This window comes from Lepisosteus oculatus, chromosome 1 (genome assembly GCF_040954835.1).
Source record: "Lepisosteus oculatus isolate fLepOcu1 chromosome 1, fLepOcu1.hap2, whole genome shotgun sequence".
Taxonomy (NCBI): domain Eukaryota; kingdom Metazoa; phylum Chordata; class Actinopteri; order Semionotiformes; family Lepisosteidae; genus Lepisosteus; species Lepisosteus oculatus.
This window is the reverse complement of record NC_090696.1, coordinates 42,733,274-42,749,177: the sequence shown is the minus strand read 5'-3', so window position 1 is coordinate 42,749,177 and position 15,904 is coordinate 42,733,274. Positions and strand designations below refer to the sequence as shown.

Sequence of the window (15,904 nt, the reverse complement as noted above, 5' to 3'; positions counted from 1 at the left end):
GTCAGTTATCAGTTTCACATCAATTTCATGTTGTCTGGAGAATATATTTTACATTAACAACATAATTGGAAAAGAATAAGAACATATGGTTAATAAAATACAGAAAATGCATGGATAAAATGTAAAACCCACTGTATCAACTAAAATATAATCACTAGAAAATGCTTTTAAACATCCCAACTGTCAGATACATGAATCAACAAGGAAAAATCTGTATTTCAGTCTCTTTAATCATTTTGCAAATTTTAGGTGTATTCCTTTCAAAAAGATCTGAAAAATTGAAATCTCTGAAATGAAATCAAAATATGTAAATATATGTATCTTCACAGAGTTTACAAGTACCCTTATTTAAGTCCTTTTCACTGAAGTCAATGTGGAAGTGATTGTGCCGCCACTGTTATTTAAATAAGTTGTCACGCAGTGGAATTTGATATCCCTTTTTCCGTTAGGTAATACAATCTGATACTAATGACAATGTGAGAGAGAAATAAAACTGTGCTTGTATAATGTGATACAAAAAACATACTCTGTGAGAATCAGCTATTCAGACAGCAGGAAGCCTTATCTCATTGTGATGCATTCTACTGAGCAGCAGATTCAGTTTAATCATGTGGCGTGAAATGAAATTTGGAAAAACCAATGGAGATAAAAATCAGACAAAAGCAAAAGCACCCGTTCCTCTGTCTCTTTGAAGATAGCAGACCATGCAATTGTCTGTTCCTTACTGATGGGAGCTCTCAGATTTGAGAGGAGAAAGAGACAGGCAAACCAATCTAGTGAACCCAACTGTTAAAAAAAGAAATCTGCTTGAGACTTTAATGATTCGACAGCATTTCTGGGTAAGCTTCAACAAATTATTAAAGGTTGCTTAAGGGTTACTGCACATTTTATGCAGTGGGCCATCTCTTTTTTTTTTAGTGTTTTGTCACGGAAAATCATGGTATACTAATACTAACATGACCAGGTGTATTTAACATTCTCTAAATCTAAAACATCTTGGTTCGACAAGCTTTAGCCAGTTGAAATACAGCTACCTGGACTGTTGACAGCAGCAATAAAAGTGAAACTACTATCCACAAAATGTATTTTTACTACCATCACCAAGGTGCCATTGTTCTTGATTTCAGTGGCCTGCTTGTCACCTGGCTGTCACTCCTGCCTGCAAGCTGAGACTGTCTCAATCCAAGTCAGAAAGGGAGACCCTGAATCAGACTCTATCATTGCAGACTCTCTTAAGTCTACATCTAAAGGGTTTAGTGCCTAAACTGGCAGAGAGCATTTTGCAGGGTTCTGGTAATTTCATGCATATGGTAGCATCATGAGCTTTCTGCTGCCTTTGTGTCTGCTCTCAGCAGTTGAATTTACTGTATCAAAATGTCTTCACTGCCTTGGTCATTTCTCTGTAGTACACAGAGGAAGATTTTCGCATTCAAAACATCTTTATCTGTGGAACCAAGGGTTTTCCTTGTTTTTTTAAGGGTATGTGCATCCCTCACTCTCTCCACTATGCATTTGTGCTTCAGCTATGGAGGATTACTGGGAGCCAAAGCCTAACCATACAAAAGGACAAGAGGCACCAGCTGGTCTCACCTGCGTGCCTCTGAGAGGAAAAAAAGCCATGTGACCACACTAGAACTTAAAACTCCACACAGGAGGCACTCCAGCAAGAAACCAAACCCAGGACCCGAGAGAGATGAGGCACCATTGCTAAAGACCGTGACACTACGCTGACCAATTAAATGTATTGATACTTTATTATGTCATTCAGTAATCCAGTTAATCATAAAAAGATCCAGATCCTTTTATTACTGTAAAACTCAAGATTGCCAAGTGTTCAAAATATTGCTTTTGTCTTTCAATTGGCTTATTTGAATGACCCCTATTGTTTCACATAAAAATAAAATAAAATCTAATTTAAATTTAAAAAATGAAGAATTATGTCACCACCCTTTATGGCACATTCTTATCATTTCAATTTGTCAAATTCACAAGGAAGTCATGCCGCAAAATGACATTTGCCACCACAAGGCTATTCATTAGAAAGCTCTGTGATAAACAGCACTTCGAAGATCCCTGTGATGTGTTAGACAGCTGTTAAAAAGTCCTGATTAGCCTGAGGAGATCTCAACAGCGCATCACTGTCCAGACCATCACCACATCCCATGTGGCCTTTCTCTCCAGCAGCCGTCACTATACCGACTGACATACTGTAGCTGAACAGGAAGACAGAATCAAACCTGTGCTACTGTTTTCTGACCTATTTTCACTGAGAAAATAGGGCTCCACTGGGCGGAGCGGTGGTACAGTGGCTAAGGATCTGCGCCTGAGGCTAGAAGGTTGCTGGTTCAAATCCCACAGCTGGCAGGGGAATCTTACTCCATTGCGCACCTGAACAAGGCCCTTAACCCAAACTGCTCCAGGGGTGCCGTATAAAATGGCTGACCCCTGCTCTCTGACCCCAAGCTTCTCTTCCTGTCTGTGTGTCTCATGGAGAGCAAGCTGGGGTATGCAAGAAATTGTATATAGCCAATAAAGTTATCTTAAAACAAGCAAAGCAGAAGGAAGGAAGAGGACAGGCTTTCTTGCCTGTGGGATCCCAGGAACCTCCACACCTTGATAAACGTTTTTAAGAATGGAGTTGTTTTGAAACCTATGTTTTGAAAGTGCAAGTAAACATAAATGTTTAAACATCTGCTACTCTTTGTGGAAAAATATTTTAGTCAGATTCCTGAGTTAAAGAAAGCTATCATTTGTTAAGTTTAAGTTAAGAATGGGTCTTTTACACCTTTAGAGAGGGAATATGCAAGCTAGACAAATTCGTTCTTTCCCATATACTGTACATGTGACAAATTGTTTTTTTTTTGAGAGAGAATGAAGAAGACACTGCAGCCAACTGTAATTTGGAGTGGCTACAGTATATTCTGGATTTAAACAAAATACCTTTATATCAGGGGTGAGGAACTCATCAAGGGCCTTAAAATCCTCCATCTTCATTCTACCTCTGATCTTAATGTCATCAGTGAAGTATTTTTTTAAATTATATTGTTTAAATCTTATACAGTCGCCAGTTGAATGTTACATATTGTAACTGGACCCTTAACTTCTTCATCCCTGCTTTAATACATCTAGACAATTTATTTAAAGGTCTAAGTACACAAAGAGTGGACTACCTTTTAAAATGGAGTTGAATCAGAATGACAAAATAACTACATTTTTAATTTTTTATTAGTCTTTTTGCATTGTGCTTCCTATACTGTATGTCTTTTAGGACGTATTTCTGCAATGCTGGCTTAGGGTATCTTCTGGGGGGGCAAGCTATCTATATGCACAATGCATAATCTGTCTGATAGAATGCAAAGGCACTGGCTTTATGTATTGTTTTTCTATTACATCTCTATATAAACTAATTTTAGTACTAAGGTTAATAGCAAGTGTAGTCATCACACCCACTGCAAGGATCCATGGTACCAGTGGGGGATGGTAAAGACTGAAGAGCTGCTGCTGCACTCAAAGCCCCGCAGCTGTCTCACTATTTTAAGGGAAAACGTGGAGAGGGAATACCACTGAAGGGGATGGCCGTGGGCTGTGTGTCTGGGCAGGGAAATTGTCATTTTACTTGTTAGATTTTATTGGGTTTGGAAAAAATATTATCTAGGTGTTCACAAAAAAGGGCATCCTTTAGAACAGCAGTTTACAGCCTTGGTGTCAGAGTATCCCCTCGCCTTCTGGTTTGCTTTCCAAATGAGCCCTTAATTGCCCAGGCTGATAAACAAAACCTTATTTGACATATTTGCTTGATTACACCACATAAAAAAGTCTGTAAAGCGGGGGTCATCAATTAACATCAGTTCCTATCAATTTCCAAGATTCAGACATCCCCTTTTTCACACGTCTGAAGGAATTAGGTCAATGTCAGAACACACAAAGTACATTTCTGGAGTGTCTGTCACCTTGCCAGTCCTACCTTTCCCTTGGTTTCCTGGTCTTCTAGTCACCTAGTTGATACAGTTCGGAAATCCTGAGCTGCAACAATTTACAACTCACTTTTGTAAAAAGCTTACAAAAGCCTAGGACATACAGTACTGTATGACATAGTTCGACATTTTAAATTTCTTGGCAAAACAACTACAGATTTTGTAACCAAGATGAGGGAAGCAACAGTTCAGTTAAGAGATCAATTAGTCTTAGCATTTGAGCACTTGATTAGAATGAATGCCCAAGGCCACAGGGTTATTCCAAGATTTAAAACGGATTTAGAAATAATTCAGTACAGTACCTGTGTATAACAAATGGATTGATTTTATGGGCAAAGCTTGAAGATGGAAACAATACAACCCAGCCTTTCTAGCTTCTCGTCAGAGTTTTTCAGAGTACTGGGAGCACTTTGTAAATAGACATAACGGACAACTGTTATCACAGTTATTGTTGTGCCAGGAGGAGCAGGACTGCGAGAAGTACGCGAGGGCTTGTGGCTGGCATTTCAACAACGGGTTTGTGTCTGGAAGTGAAGTGACGTGCTCAGAATGTACGGTTTTCCCTCAAGTCAGATGGGGAGAAGCTTATGGTGTTTTTTGGAAGAGGGAGAATTCTGAATCTCCCCACATCAGGGTAAAACTCGGACTGGACGCCCTGTAAGGCAGAGAATGCAGAGGAGCCGCCGTGGAGCTCCACTGCAAGACTTTCAGCCTGTATTGCTGTGTATGCTGCTGCTCTGCTGTGGTCTAGTTTCTGAGGTCTTTAGTAAAATTCTGGGCAGCAATGACACTTATTTAAAGCATGACATTTATTCCACAATTCAAATGTTACAGGATAAATGAATCCAGAAGAAAATGCCACCTACATATGAGTACAGTAGGAATGTCAGTAAATGTTAATGACACTGAGGTGACGCGAGGTTCAGCAAGCTAAGAGGTTACCTGTAGAGATGTCACCGTTGAAAGGTCTTTCACCCTTCCTTCTTCATCTTTCAAGTTGTACCCCTCCGGTCTCTTATCTCTTTCGCTAACTTTCCATAACTTAATAGTTTTATCTATAGGACAAAAAAAACATGGGTAAACATCAGAAACAGATAATAGACAACCCACAAAAAATACATTTTATTCTGTGTACAGAAGACCTTTACCTGCTACAACTCAAAAGCAAAACGTCATTTGGTGACGTCCTAAAGCAGCTCGTGGAGAAAAATAAAGAAGCCAATCTGTGAGCTGAGACTTTCAAGAGGATCAGTTCCAGTCAAATCAAACACAATCCTCACTGGCAGCTTGCAGGGATAGAATGAATTATGGGACCCAAAGGTTGATGTAGAGTGGTGTGTGTTTTATTTTTCAGGGATAGACTTTTATAAAAATAGAACAATTCACAAATTGCCTTTGACTAAACCAATTTCAACAGTAAACTTTCATAAAAAACATCTAGGAAACAGTCAAATGTTAATAATATTTTCACCACATATTTTCACTGCTTAACTAGTACTTATCTGTTAAACTAATCTAAAAGGTACTGAACTAATCAAAAAGTGTAATGACTAATGCAGGAACTGTGTACTGTAGAAAGGAAAAAAGCAGCTTCTCAAAATTTAATCAAGAATATAAGGCAATTGTGAGAGGTCTTACTCTGCATTTCAGGGAACAAAAAAAATTAGGAAAAACTAGCAGATAACATTTTACAGATGAAGACACAGAAGAAAAATTTAAATGAAGGCAAATTTCTAAATGCCACAGAAAATTCAGTCCTAATTGATGAAAACAGATTATCTAACCTTATTATTTTTGCACTTCCCCCCCAAAAAAACCTTAGACTAATTAGACGATTAATTGGTTGATGAATAAATATGCAAATTCTTGGTATGTACTGAAATGATTAAAAAGATAAAGTTCTAAGAAATATTCATCAGTGTTAATTTTTAAAATGCTTTCCTCAGTCTCCTGCAAATATGAGCAAGCCTCAGCTACACACACACACAAACACAGCTGGCTGGGTCACCGCGCTAAGGGCCCCTGTATTCCCCAGGACTGGGGAATCATTGTTATGGAAAAACAATTTCAGCAGCTGCCTCATGTGAACTCCATCAGTCCTGAAACCAACCCTCCCATGAGAGAGCTGCCAAAATTGCAGTTGTTTTGTACCAAAAAATTGGGGAGTTATAGTTAGAAGGCAAAAACACGAATGCTTTTGCCCCCAGCTAAAGCACCACAGCAACACCAATTAAATGAAAACGTCTGCTATTTTACTACTTCAATGCCGGTACAATCACATGAATAAGGTCAGTCACAGGATGATAGGACCCTCCTGCTGAGGGGATAAATCAAAAACACTGTCACTGCAAAAAGCAAAAAAAACATTTTCCAAAGCTTCCGGTTTGTACCTTAGTCATAAGAAATTTAAGTTGCTCTCTCTTACAGCATTTACAGAAGCAGACACGTAATAAAATGCAAAACATCTAGGAATTACTGTCAACATAAACCATACCACAAAAACTCATTGTTCAACACACAACATGAACATCCAAGGCAGTAACTGTGGTCACTAAAGTGGAGGGTAGGTTAAAGATCATTATGTTGTCTTATCACTCCATGTGTTCAAAGTAGGATGCAACAAAAAAAAATAAAACTCTTCTCTGACTTTGTTTGAAAAACTAAGAACATTAAAAATCTCATCTTAATTAACAATATTACAAAATGGAGGTGAGCAGCACACTGCTTAGCATTGCTGCTTGGCAGCAGTGGTGGGGTCCAGGGTTCCATTTCAGACCTGGGGCGCTATCTGCATGGAGCTTACAGTAGATGTTCCCCTGGGTTTACAGGGGGTTTCCTCTGGGGGATCCCTGCACCCCAGCATGTCTTTGTAGTTTTCTCCCAGTCAAAAGACTGGCAGGTTGCAAAGGAACAAGTAATAGGTTTATTCCGTGCTAAAAAGAGAAGAAAGAAAATGTTTTGGCCGTGGAGCCTTCTTCAGGTGTGGTACTGGTAGGTTAATGCTGGTAGGTTAATTGGCTTCTGGGAAAACTGGCCCTGGTGTGAGTGTGTCTGTGTGTCTGCCCTGTGATGGACTGGTGGCTCATCCAGGCTGTATCAAAAACAGCAAAAACTTTCCTATTGGTCTCTAATATATACCACATTTTTCACCTTATTCTTTATTTAAAACAAGAATATTAAACATAAGAACCCATTTTTTCATTTGTTTCTTGCTTATTGTTGACATCTTGGACAGCAAAGGTCTCAGCTCTGAAGGACAGCTTTTTAGTTTTAGAGTCCCCAACAGAACTTGTTGTTTTTGCTCTGGCCAATGAATACATCATTATTATTAATACTGTCCCTAGTAGTGAGAAACTGGTCTCGTAAAATACTGTAAAAGGCTCACCTTGATCTTTACCTTCATTAGACTCTCCTAACTCTTTCACTGGAAATGATCTCCTCATGAACAAAAAAGGCAATCTTCCTATTTCAAAATCAATAAACCGTACATTCTCCAGCTGTGAAATACTAGGTTAAGATGGGAAAACTCTTGGACTCTTTGTAGCAAATACATTTTGATCAGGAACATCATTCACAGGTAGTCCAGTCAAGCGTAGCTTTATTAAAGATTGGAAGCTGAGATTGAGTGCCAATGCTCTTTTTTTAATTTGCACAAGGAAACAATAATTCACATATTTTGGATATGGATATTTCTGTTTTTTTGCAGTGATTCAAATACGTATACAGTATGTATCTAAAGATAAACAAGCACAAAATGAATTTAGGTTTTATGTTGTTTGGTGTAACTACATTTAAGAAGAAAGATGATGATGCTATTGTTATAACAAATGCTTTACTGCCCAAGCTCTAGATTTCAGAAGTATAAAATCTTTTTGAAAAGCTAACGTGGATCTTTAAAGGAACTGGAGCGATATCTGAGTCTGCTAAAAACCTTTATCTTACTCTCTCTCCCTGCTTTGTTTGAATTTACAATTTTTTAACTTTGTTTTTTTCTGTCACATTTTTATGACATTTTCTTTAAAGTAATGAAAAAAGTTGCTATTTTTTCTCAACCCTACCCACAGCAGCACTGAGCCAATCGTTCACCACTGCTTGGGGAGTCCCAGTCAGAATCTCTGACACTTTAATTAATCAAAGTCTTGACTTTTTCAACACAGCGCACTATCATTGCAGGAATCAGCACATGGATTGAGACCTTGCAATATCTGACCTTACTGAAAGCCCATGTCAAGGCTACAGTATCTGTCTTCACTGTTTGATATACTACAGGGGTCTTTCCCAGATTTCATTTTCATTTGCTTTACCATGACTTTTTTTGTAGTCAATGTAGCCTTCTCACATTAAGTGTTTCCTCCTCTAGTGATTTTGGCTTTCCTCATTAAAATTTGTTTTCTCTCAAAGCCCCATTCAGTAAAACAAAAAAAATAAAAAATGCCCTCGAAAGTATAATGTATGCTAAAATTATTTTAAAGAACTTGAATTAAAAACAAATTCTAGTGAGGCAAAATAAAAATGACACCTTTATTCATATTGGCTGCAGTAGTATATTTTGTACTCATATAATATGTCTGTGTAATTTGTAATTGTCACCTTCCAGAAGACAAAGGAGAACACTTTGATATGGGACTTTATTGTAAATTTATCTACTGCAAATATTGTTAACAATGCTGCATTTCCTGAAGTAATATTGACAATATCCTCTAACAAGTTAATTTTTCATGTTTTGTTTTTAATGGCTCAGTGGTACACATTGTTCTTTCGCAGATCTCGGTCCCTGGGTTCAATTCATGGGGTGCTATCCTAGTGGAGTTTCCTCCGGGTGAACAATTCAGGGTCTGCTGGGGAGCAGGAGCGTATACCAGCAAGCAACAGGAACAGGACAGGATACACCCTGGACTGGATACCAGTCCACCAAGAGCAAACAACGCAGACATGGACGCACTTATACCAGGGTCAGTTTTCCCAGAAGCCAATTAACCCACCAGTATGTCTTTGGACTGGGGGAGGAAACTGTAACACTTGGAGGAAACCCACGTGAGCACAGGCTGAACCTACAAACTCTACACATCTAACAATGCTAACCAGTGCTCCACTGTGCCAGCCTGCCTGAAAAATCATTTGATTTAAATCACTGAAGGTTTGGGAAGAATATATCATATACTGTATACATATAGAATTCCGATTCTGCCCATATATTTAACTTGCCCTTTGGTTTAGTACAACATACGCAGAGCATCACTAGAGAATCATAGAAGAGGTCCGACATAAGACACTTGCACTACATGTGTCCTGAGGTTACTGTGGCAGTTAAATATCTAAAAACACTGCTGGAAGACGCCATCCCCTGTCATTCACAGGATCAGTCCAGGGGATACGAAGTCATCACGAAAGCATAGATTCTTTCCAATAGCTCTAGGACCTTATTTGAACACACTGCCGTAAGCACAAAAATGACAGCGGGCTGTGGCAGCTGCTGAGGTGTCACCCAAACCACCCCCAGCCACTTCTAAAGAAAGCACATTTACAGTGGGCCTGAAGCACAAAACAGATGAAATGAGTAAACAAGAACCACTTATCTCCTTTATGAAAACTACAGTCTGTATTCAGTAACTTCAAAACATTTTAACAATAATTTAATTTTAGATTGTCTAATTTACACTGCATCCTCATCTTACTCCTGCAATCTAGTACACCCTGTTTAACTGCCAGCTTCTGGGTATTGCATATTTTTGGTCAATCAAAGCCTTTTGTAGATGTTTTATATACCAAGCTGGGTGTTATATGATCTTAAAGAGAGTATTCAATAGTTAAGAAAAAACTCACAGCTATATCATTGACATATCATTTACTGACATTATTATATTATCAATATAACTAGGTCCATCTGCTGAACTCTATACTTAGTAATTAAAGTTCTTAAAGATCATATAATACGATGCTAAGGTTGGAAAAAAGGGATAATTTGCTGTAAATCAATATAAAAACTAATTTCAAGAACAAAACATAGAATCAGTCTAATGGCAGAGAACATTCTTTATTTCGTGCTTATAAGAGGTTTAACCACTTCTCAAAATAACTTCACAGCAGCCCCTAAAAGCCTTTTGCTCTTACATTTTATCCATCAACCCTATGAAAATTACAACAGATACATTATTATACCCTGCAGCTTGCTCTTCATACAGAGTATGAAGTACTGACTCACTACTGCTCCAGTTAGCTGCTTTGCATTTCTCAGAATGGTCTTCCACTTCTGAGGGATTAGAGTTACTGTACTCTGTCTTTCAAGACTCCCAGTGTACTCAGCAGTGCAGAAAAAAGGGGGGTGGAGCACACCGTAGCCAGCCAGGGCTGTACAGCTTTCAGATTAATGATCCACACTGAGATACAGGCTCTGAGCTATCAACTAATCTCAAGAATGGTAAGGTACCTAGAGAAGAAAGGGAAAATGATCAGCGCCACTAGCAGACAGCTTCTCTCACCATTGGTTGACAGAAGAAAATGGGCAGCATTTTGTTGAGGCAGCCAGCGGATTTTGTTAATCTTCTCCTCAATCTCCAAACTCTTCAGGTAATCGAACTCGGGCTCATGGCTTTGAAAGGTGCTGTAAACATTGTACTCTCCCTGGCAGTAAGGCTCATTTTTACTCTGGAATTGGAAAGGAAAACACAAAAATGTATGAGCATAAATGAACAGAGTATTGAAGAGAGAGGGTTACAGGGTTATGTCTATGACTGGAAACATACTTTAGCTTTGCAAAGGTCTATAAAATTGCTGACTTTGTAAAGATATGTTATTTTGCACCATGTGGTGGCTATGTATGTGATTATTACAATGAAAGCCTCATGAGCCTTGTATCAGTAGCTGATACACTCTTCTTCAGTACAAATGAAAATAATCATCCTGTGCAGTTGAATCTCAATATCACACAGACATGCTGTGAGGGTGTTTCTGGGGTGTTTTTTTTAATAAAGAATAAGTAATACCGTCTTCCCCTTTACCACATCAATTCATCTCTGCATAGCTCCCTGCCATCTCCTCTCAGGATTTCAGAAAAAGCACTGTGATTCGTTGTGATTCTTTAAAGGTTAATCACTCTTATTAACTGCAGACTAATAACAGCCTTGATCCAATGGAAAACAAATGCTACCCCAACAGTTCCCGGAACTACCATATAACCTCTTAAAACTATACATTAAAGTAAACTAGTAACTGTACCTGGGTGTTAACTGCTTGCATACAATATTGAAAATAATATAGACTGCCTTTTTAAGGCTTTTTTATTTCTATTTTAAATGCAGGATTTTTTTCTTGGAATTGAGGAACCTCTAACATTCTAACAGGAATTCATAATTTCTTGGAATAGCACTCTTTTTGGCACTATGTACTGTAAATAGCTTCCTTCTGTAGCATTTTAATAATTTCTGTTTACTTCACAATTTAAATGTAAACGCATATACAGTACATACAATATATTGCTTGATCGCTGCTTGCTGATTACAAGTGATATGATAATGAATAGCAGATATACAATCCTTGTATATACTTTAATTTTAATTAAGATATACTTCACTTTTAATTAATAAGATTCTTATATAGATTAATAAAAAGATTAAACCCGTATTATTATTAATTAATCAAATCAGCAGAGTTTAGCAAAGCAGAGGTCAGAAATCATAATACAGGTAAAAAAAATGTCCATTTACATTAACAATATTCGTAATGTAATTTGTGTATTTTCTCAAACACTACATGGCAAACATGATTTAACGGGTATTTAGTCAATCCCTGGACACATATGCCTAAGAAAGAAAAAGTTGAAAATGCACTGACGATTTGGTGAAGCACAAACAGTAGAAACACGCAAAACTGGGTAGAAGCAGGAAGGCCTACCTCAGGCTCCCTCTGGAATATAACAACACGACCTCCTTTATCCCCGGTTGCCAGCAGTTCTCCCGTCTGGTTGAACTCAACTGTGGAAATTATATCAGCTGCAAGAAAAAGGGAAAACATCAGCTGTACACTATATTTCACAGCATGATTTTTCTTTATGGTTTCTATGTCACCTTGATGATGACAAACTGGTTGGTGAGCTCAGGTATCACACTGGAGTCACCGATGGGGTGGAAACATTATCATAGAGCCTTTCTTCCATACAATAAAAAAAATCCATCAAGAAATCACGCAAGCCTTCCTGATGTGAATACTATTTCTAAGGGTCTAGCATATTCTAGCTCATAAAAAGCAAGGAGAGGAGAGAAAACAGAGAAGGACAAAGCACTGACAGTTTTGTGCTGAAAATAACTTGAAAAAAACAAACTGTCCAGCAAAACCCACACGATCAGCACACCTGCTTGCCTGCAGTTTTTGCACTGCAAGTTCATAGTGCAAACAGCTACAATAAGGTACCAAGTACAGTGTTATTGGTGATGGCAACTCTCACCCGTAACACTGTAAGAGCACAGGCACCCAGCAACGACAAGGTGAAGAAACCCTGGTCAACTCTGGCAGATCTTAGCAGTGCACAGGATTTAAACCTACAATACATGTTCTAGTGTTACAGCCCAACCTGTAACCCAAAATTAAGCCCTTAACCAGTTCAGATACTCAAGCTACCCAGAAGACCCTAAACACTATTTTAAAAAAATGCTCATTATTAGACAACACATGTTGAGTATTCTGACTGAAACCAGGTTTGTGCCAACACTGATGTGTCTTCAGTGCCTCTCAGCTAATTTAATTCTTGGATTAAACACTAATATTTAGGCAATTAATCAATCCATTTCATTTTAGAGATTTATAAAGGAGCCAGATTATTGAGAGCCCTGCAAGTCTGTAACACGATCTTGTATTGAATTCGTGACTTTGTAGGTAACCAATGTAGAGACTTAAGTGTAGGAGGGATATGCTGCCAGGGTCTGGTATGAGTAAGTAGTTTAGCTGCAGAGTTTTGAACATATTGCAACTTGTTGAGAAGAGAGTTAGGGAGCCCATAGAGTAAAGAGCTGGTGAAATCAAGCCTTGATGTTATAAAATGCATGAATCAGACAAGTTGTATCCATTTGCTGGGATGGTATGGTGGTACAGTGGTGAGCTTTGTTGCCATGCGGTACTGGGGCCCTGGGTTCAATTCCTGTGGTTTGATCTTTGTGGAGCTTCCCTTTTCTCTCATGTTCACACAGATTTCCTGGCTCTTGTGTGTGTGTGTTTGCGGCTATGCGTGCCCTGTGATGCACTGGCGTCCCATCCAGTGTATATCTTGCCTTTTACCGGTTGCTTCCTGAACTAGGCCCTGAGCCAGCATGACCCTGAATTGGATAAGCAGTTATTGAAAGTAATGTGATGTGATATCCATCTGCCACTATTGCATGCTTCTGGTTACTGTTTGAACAATTAATCAATTTAAAAATGGTCTATCCACCTTTCCACTTTATCCAGGACTAAGTTGCTGGGGAGCGGGAGCCTGTCCTGGCACGCAACTGGCGCAAGGCAGGGTATACCCTGGATGGGACAATCCACTAACGCCAGGGCCAATTTTCCTGGAAGCCAATTACCCTTCCAGTATATTTTGGACTGTGGGAGGAAACCATACCACCCATAGCCGAAACCCACAGCAACAAGAGGAGAGCATATAGACACTAAGGAGATAGCACCCTAAGAATTGAGCCAGGGCCCCCAGTGCTGTGAGACAGCAATGTTGACCACTGCGCCAACGTGCCTCCCATCTGCAAAACAATTTCTATAACAATGCTTTTCATGTAGACGTATATTATCAATAATAATGTCCCCTTGACCCATCCTGTACAGTATTAGAAAACATTTTTAAACTGTTTAGTTTTTAATTAAATCATCTAATCTCCTTATACTTTATCCTATACCTGTGACAATACGCCCACTTTCACTCAAAATCTAAGTAGTACTCTTTCCACTATTATCAATTCAGATTAACAGATAACTGTGAGTACAGGATACCTGCTCTACGGAGCAAGGTGACCCAAGGCCGATAGTGGCACTGCTGATCTGCTACCTTGATCCTTGATATCGAGGAGAGCTGATCATCCCAATGTCTTGAACTAAATTCCAATTCATGGCAGCTTGCATATAAAAACACATAAACTGAGCATTCAGAACATCACTATATGTCTGCTGCATGTTTGCAGATAATGTATGATTAAATGCTTCTGTTGTCATTTTGATTAACTGATCAGTCGTGACAGCCCATGATGATACGCTTGAGTGGTTTTGACTGCCGCAAAAGAACTGGATTGCCTCATTAATGAGAGCTGACTGAGCACAGGTGATAAGATGATTAAACACTCTAAAAGTCAAGCCTGGAAGAACTCACTTTCCTGGAAAGGTGAGATCTCCTGTTCTATCCTGTAGGAATTCTGAATGTTCCCTGCCAAAAAACTGATATTTACATTCTGCAGGGCAATGTCATTTAATCCTACTATCCTTGAAGAAACCTACTGTAAGTGAAAAGTCTGCAGCCTTAACAGGTTTAAGACCTGACCTTGTAGCCAGAACAGTATTTAATTTTCATTCATTAAGAAATGAAAGCTGGTTGTTACATATGTTTTGTGTGCGGCATCACCACTGTCGCCTAAATAATTCTTTCTGGAACTGAATTATACAGTACTTTTACTAAAACAATGTTATCCCATGATTTCTATAAAGAGGCCTTTTTATGCCATACTAATGAAATGGAATTTATTTTAAGTAATACTCACTCAAGATATTCACACTGCATTTCTAAGGGAGGACCAGGTTTAACTTTCTTAAACAGCTGTTGTAAGCATATTATCCCTGAAAACTACTGGCAGGCAAACACAGCAATTAAGACAGACCAGGTCAGGATGATTTCTGACTATACAGACCTCTAATGCTTCGGAGTGCTGAGCTCTGAGAATACTCTGGAAACCACCCACAGATGGGTATTTTTAGATTAGAGAACCTGCAGGGCTTAGGAAGATACAAACAAGAGATGCTTCAGTTTTTCTCTTGCTCCAAAAACAACTATAATCAGTGTTTCTGTGTGGGTGGGATTCTTCAGAGACTTATCATATCTCAGACAACCTTGTATAAGCAGTCTGCACTCCTACACATTAAATCAGTTTATATATTTTTTTTAAAACTGCCTGTCAGATTTGGAAGATACGCTCATAACTATAGATGCCTCATTTTTCAGCTTTCTGAGTGAATACCAAGAATCCTAAAACACTATTTTAGAAGCTGCTCAATGCATTAGAAATAATTACTGGTCTTTTTTGACAGGAAATGTTAAAATCTTGCTTCCTTTACAGACTTTTGTAAATCTCTAAGCGTTAGTCAATAAAATATAACTACACCCTGTTTATGTACAGTATGTGTGCTCTATACAGTAGATAAAATAAAATGATTCAATGAAAAAAAAACTTAAAGATGAGTACCTTAAAGAGAGACTATCCAAACAAAAATATTTAAATTGTAACCATTCATCCCAAAATAATTTCTACAATAGGAAAACTTTTGTTCCATTTAGCCTGTTCTGTAGATAGTAACTTGTTGATCCTAAGATCTCACCCAGCAGTTTCTTAAAAGAAACCAGAGTACTGACTTAATCTAGGCTGAGTAGATTCTTCCATACTCCTGGAGCTCTTTGTGTAAAGACATGCCTCACAGTCTCATTATACTGTAAATGCACTGTCCACTTGTATTCTCTGGTTCATGTTTTATGGCTTATTCTGAATAAGTCCCCTATGCTGACTTTGTTAACGTCTTTCTATTCTAAATACTTGTTTAGGTCACCTCGTAGTCTTTGCTGTTCATGGCCAAAATGGCTCAGCTCTTTTAGACTGTCGCTGTAGGTAATTTCTTTAAGTCTATAAATGTATCTGCCTGCTCTTCTCTGAACTGATTGCAGGAGCAGAATTATCTTTATTTGTAATGTCTTG

The 15,904-nt window shown here is 38.5% G+C and overlaps 1 protein-coding gene across 3 annotated transcripts in view; it reads right to left on the bottom strand.

Moving 5' to 3' along the window:
- LOC102696634 (serine/threonine-protein phosphatase 2A 55 kDa regulatory subunit B gamma isoform) overlaps positions 1-15,904 on the bottom strand; it is a 163,443-nt gene that overhangs the window by 35,660 nt on the left and 111,879 nt on the right. For all 3 annotated transcript variants that reach the window (XM_069190224.1, XM_015344887.2, XM_006629607.3), the window contains 3 exons: positions 11,865-11,962; positions 10,454-10,619; positions 4,917-5,029 (listed from right to left, as the gene is read on the bottom strand). In XM_069190224.1, the coding sequence (XP_069046325.1) occupies positions 4,917-5,029; positions 10,454-10,619; positions 11,865-11,962 (377 nt within the window). The remainder of the gene's footprint in view (positions 1-4,916; positions 5,030-10,453; positions 10,620-11,864; positions 11,963-15,904) is intronic.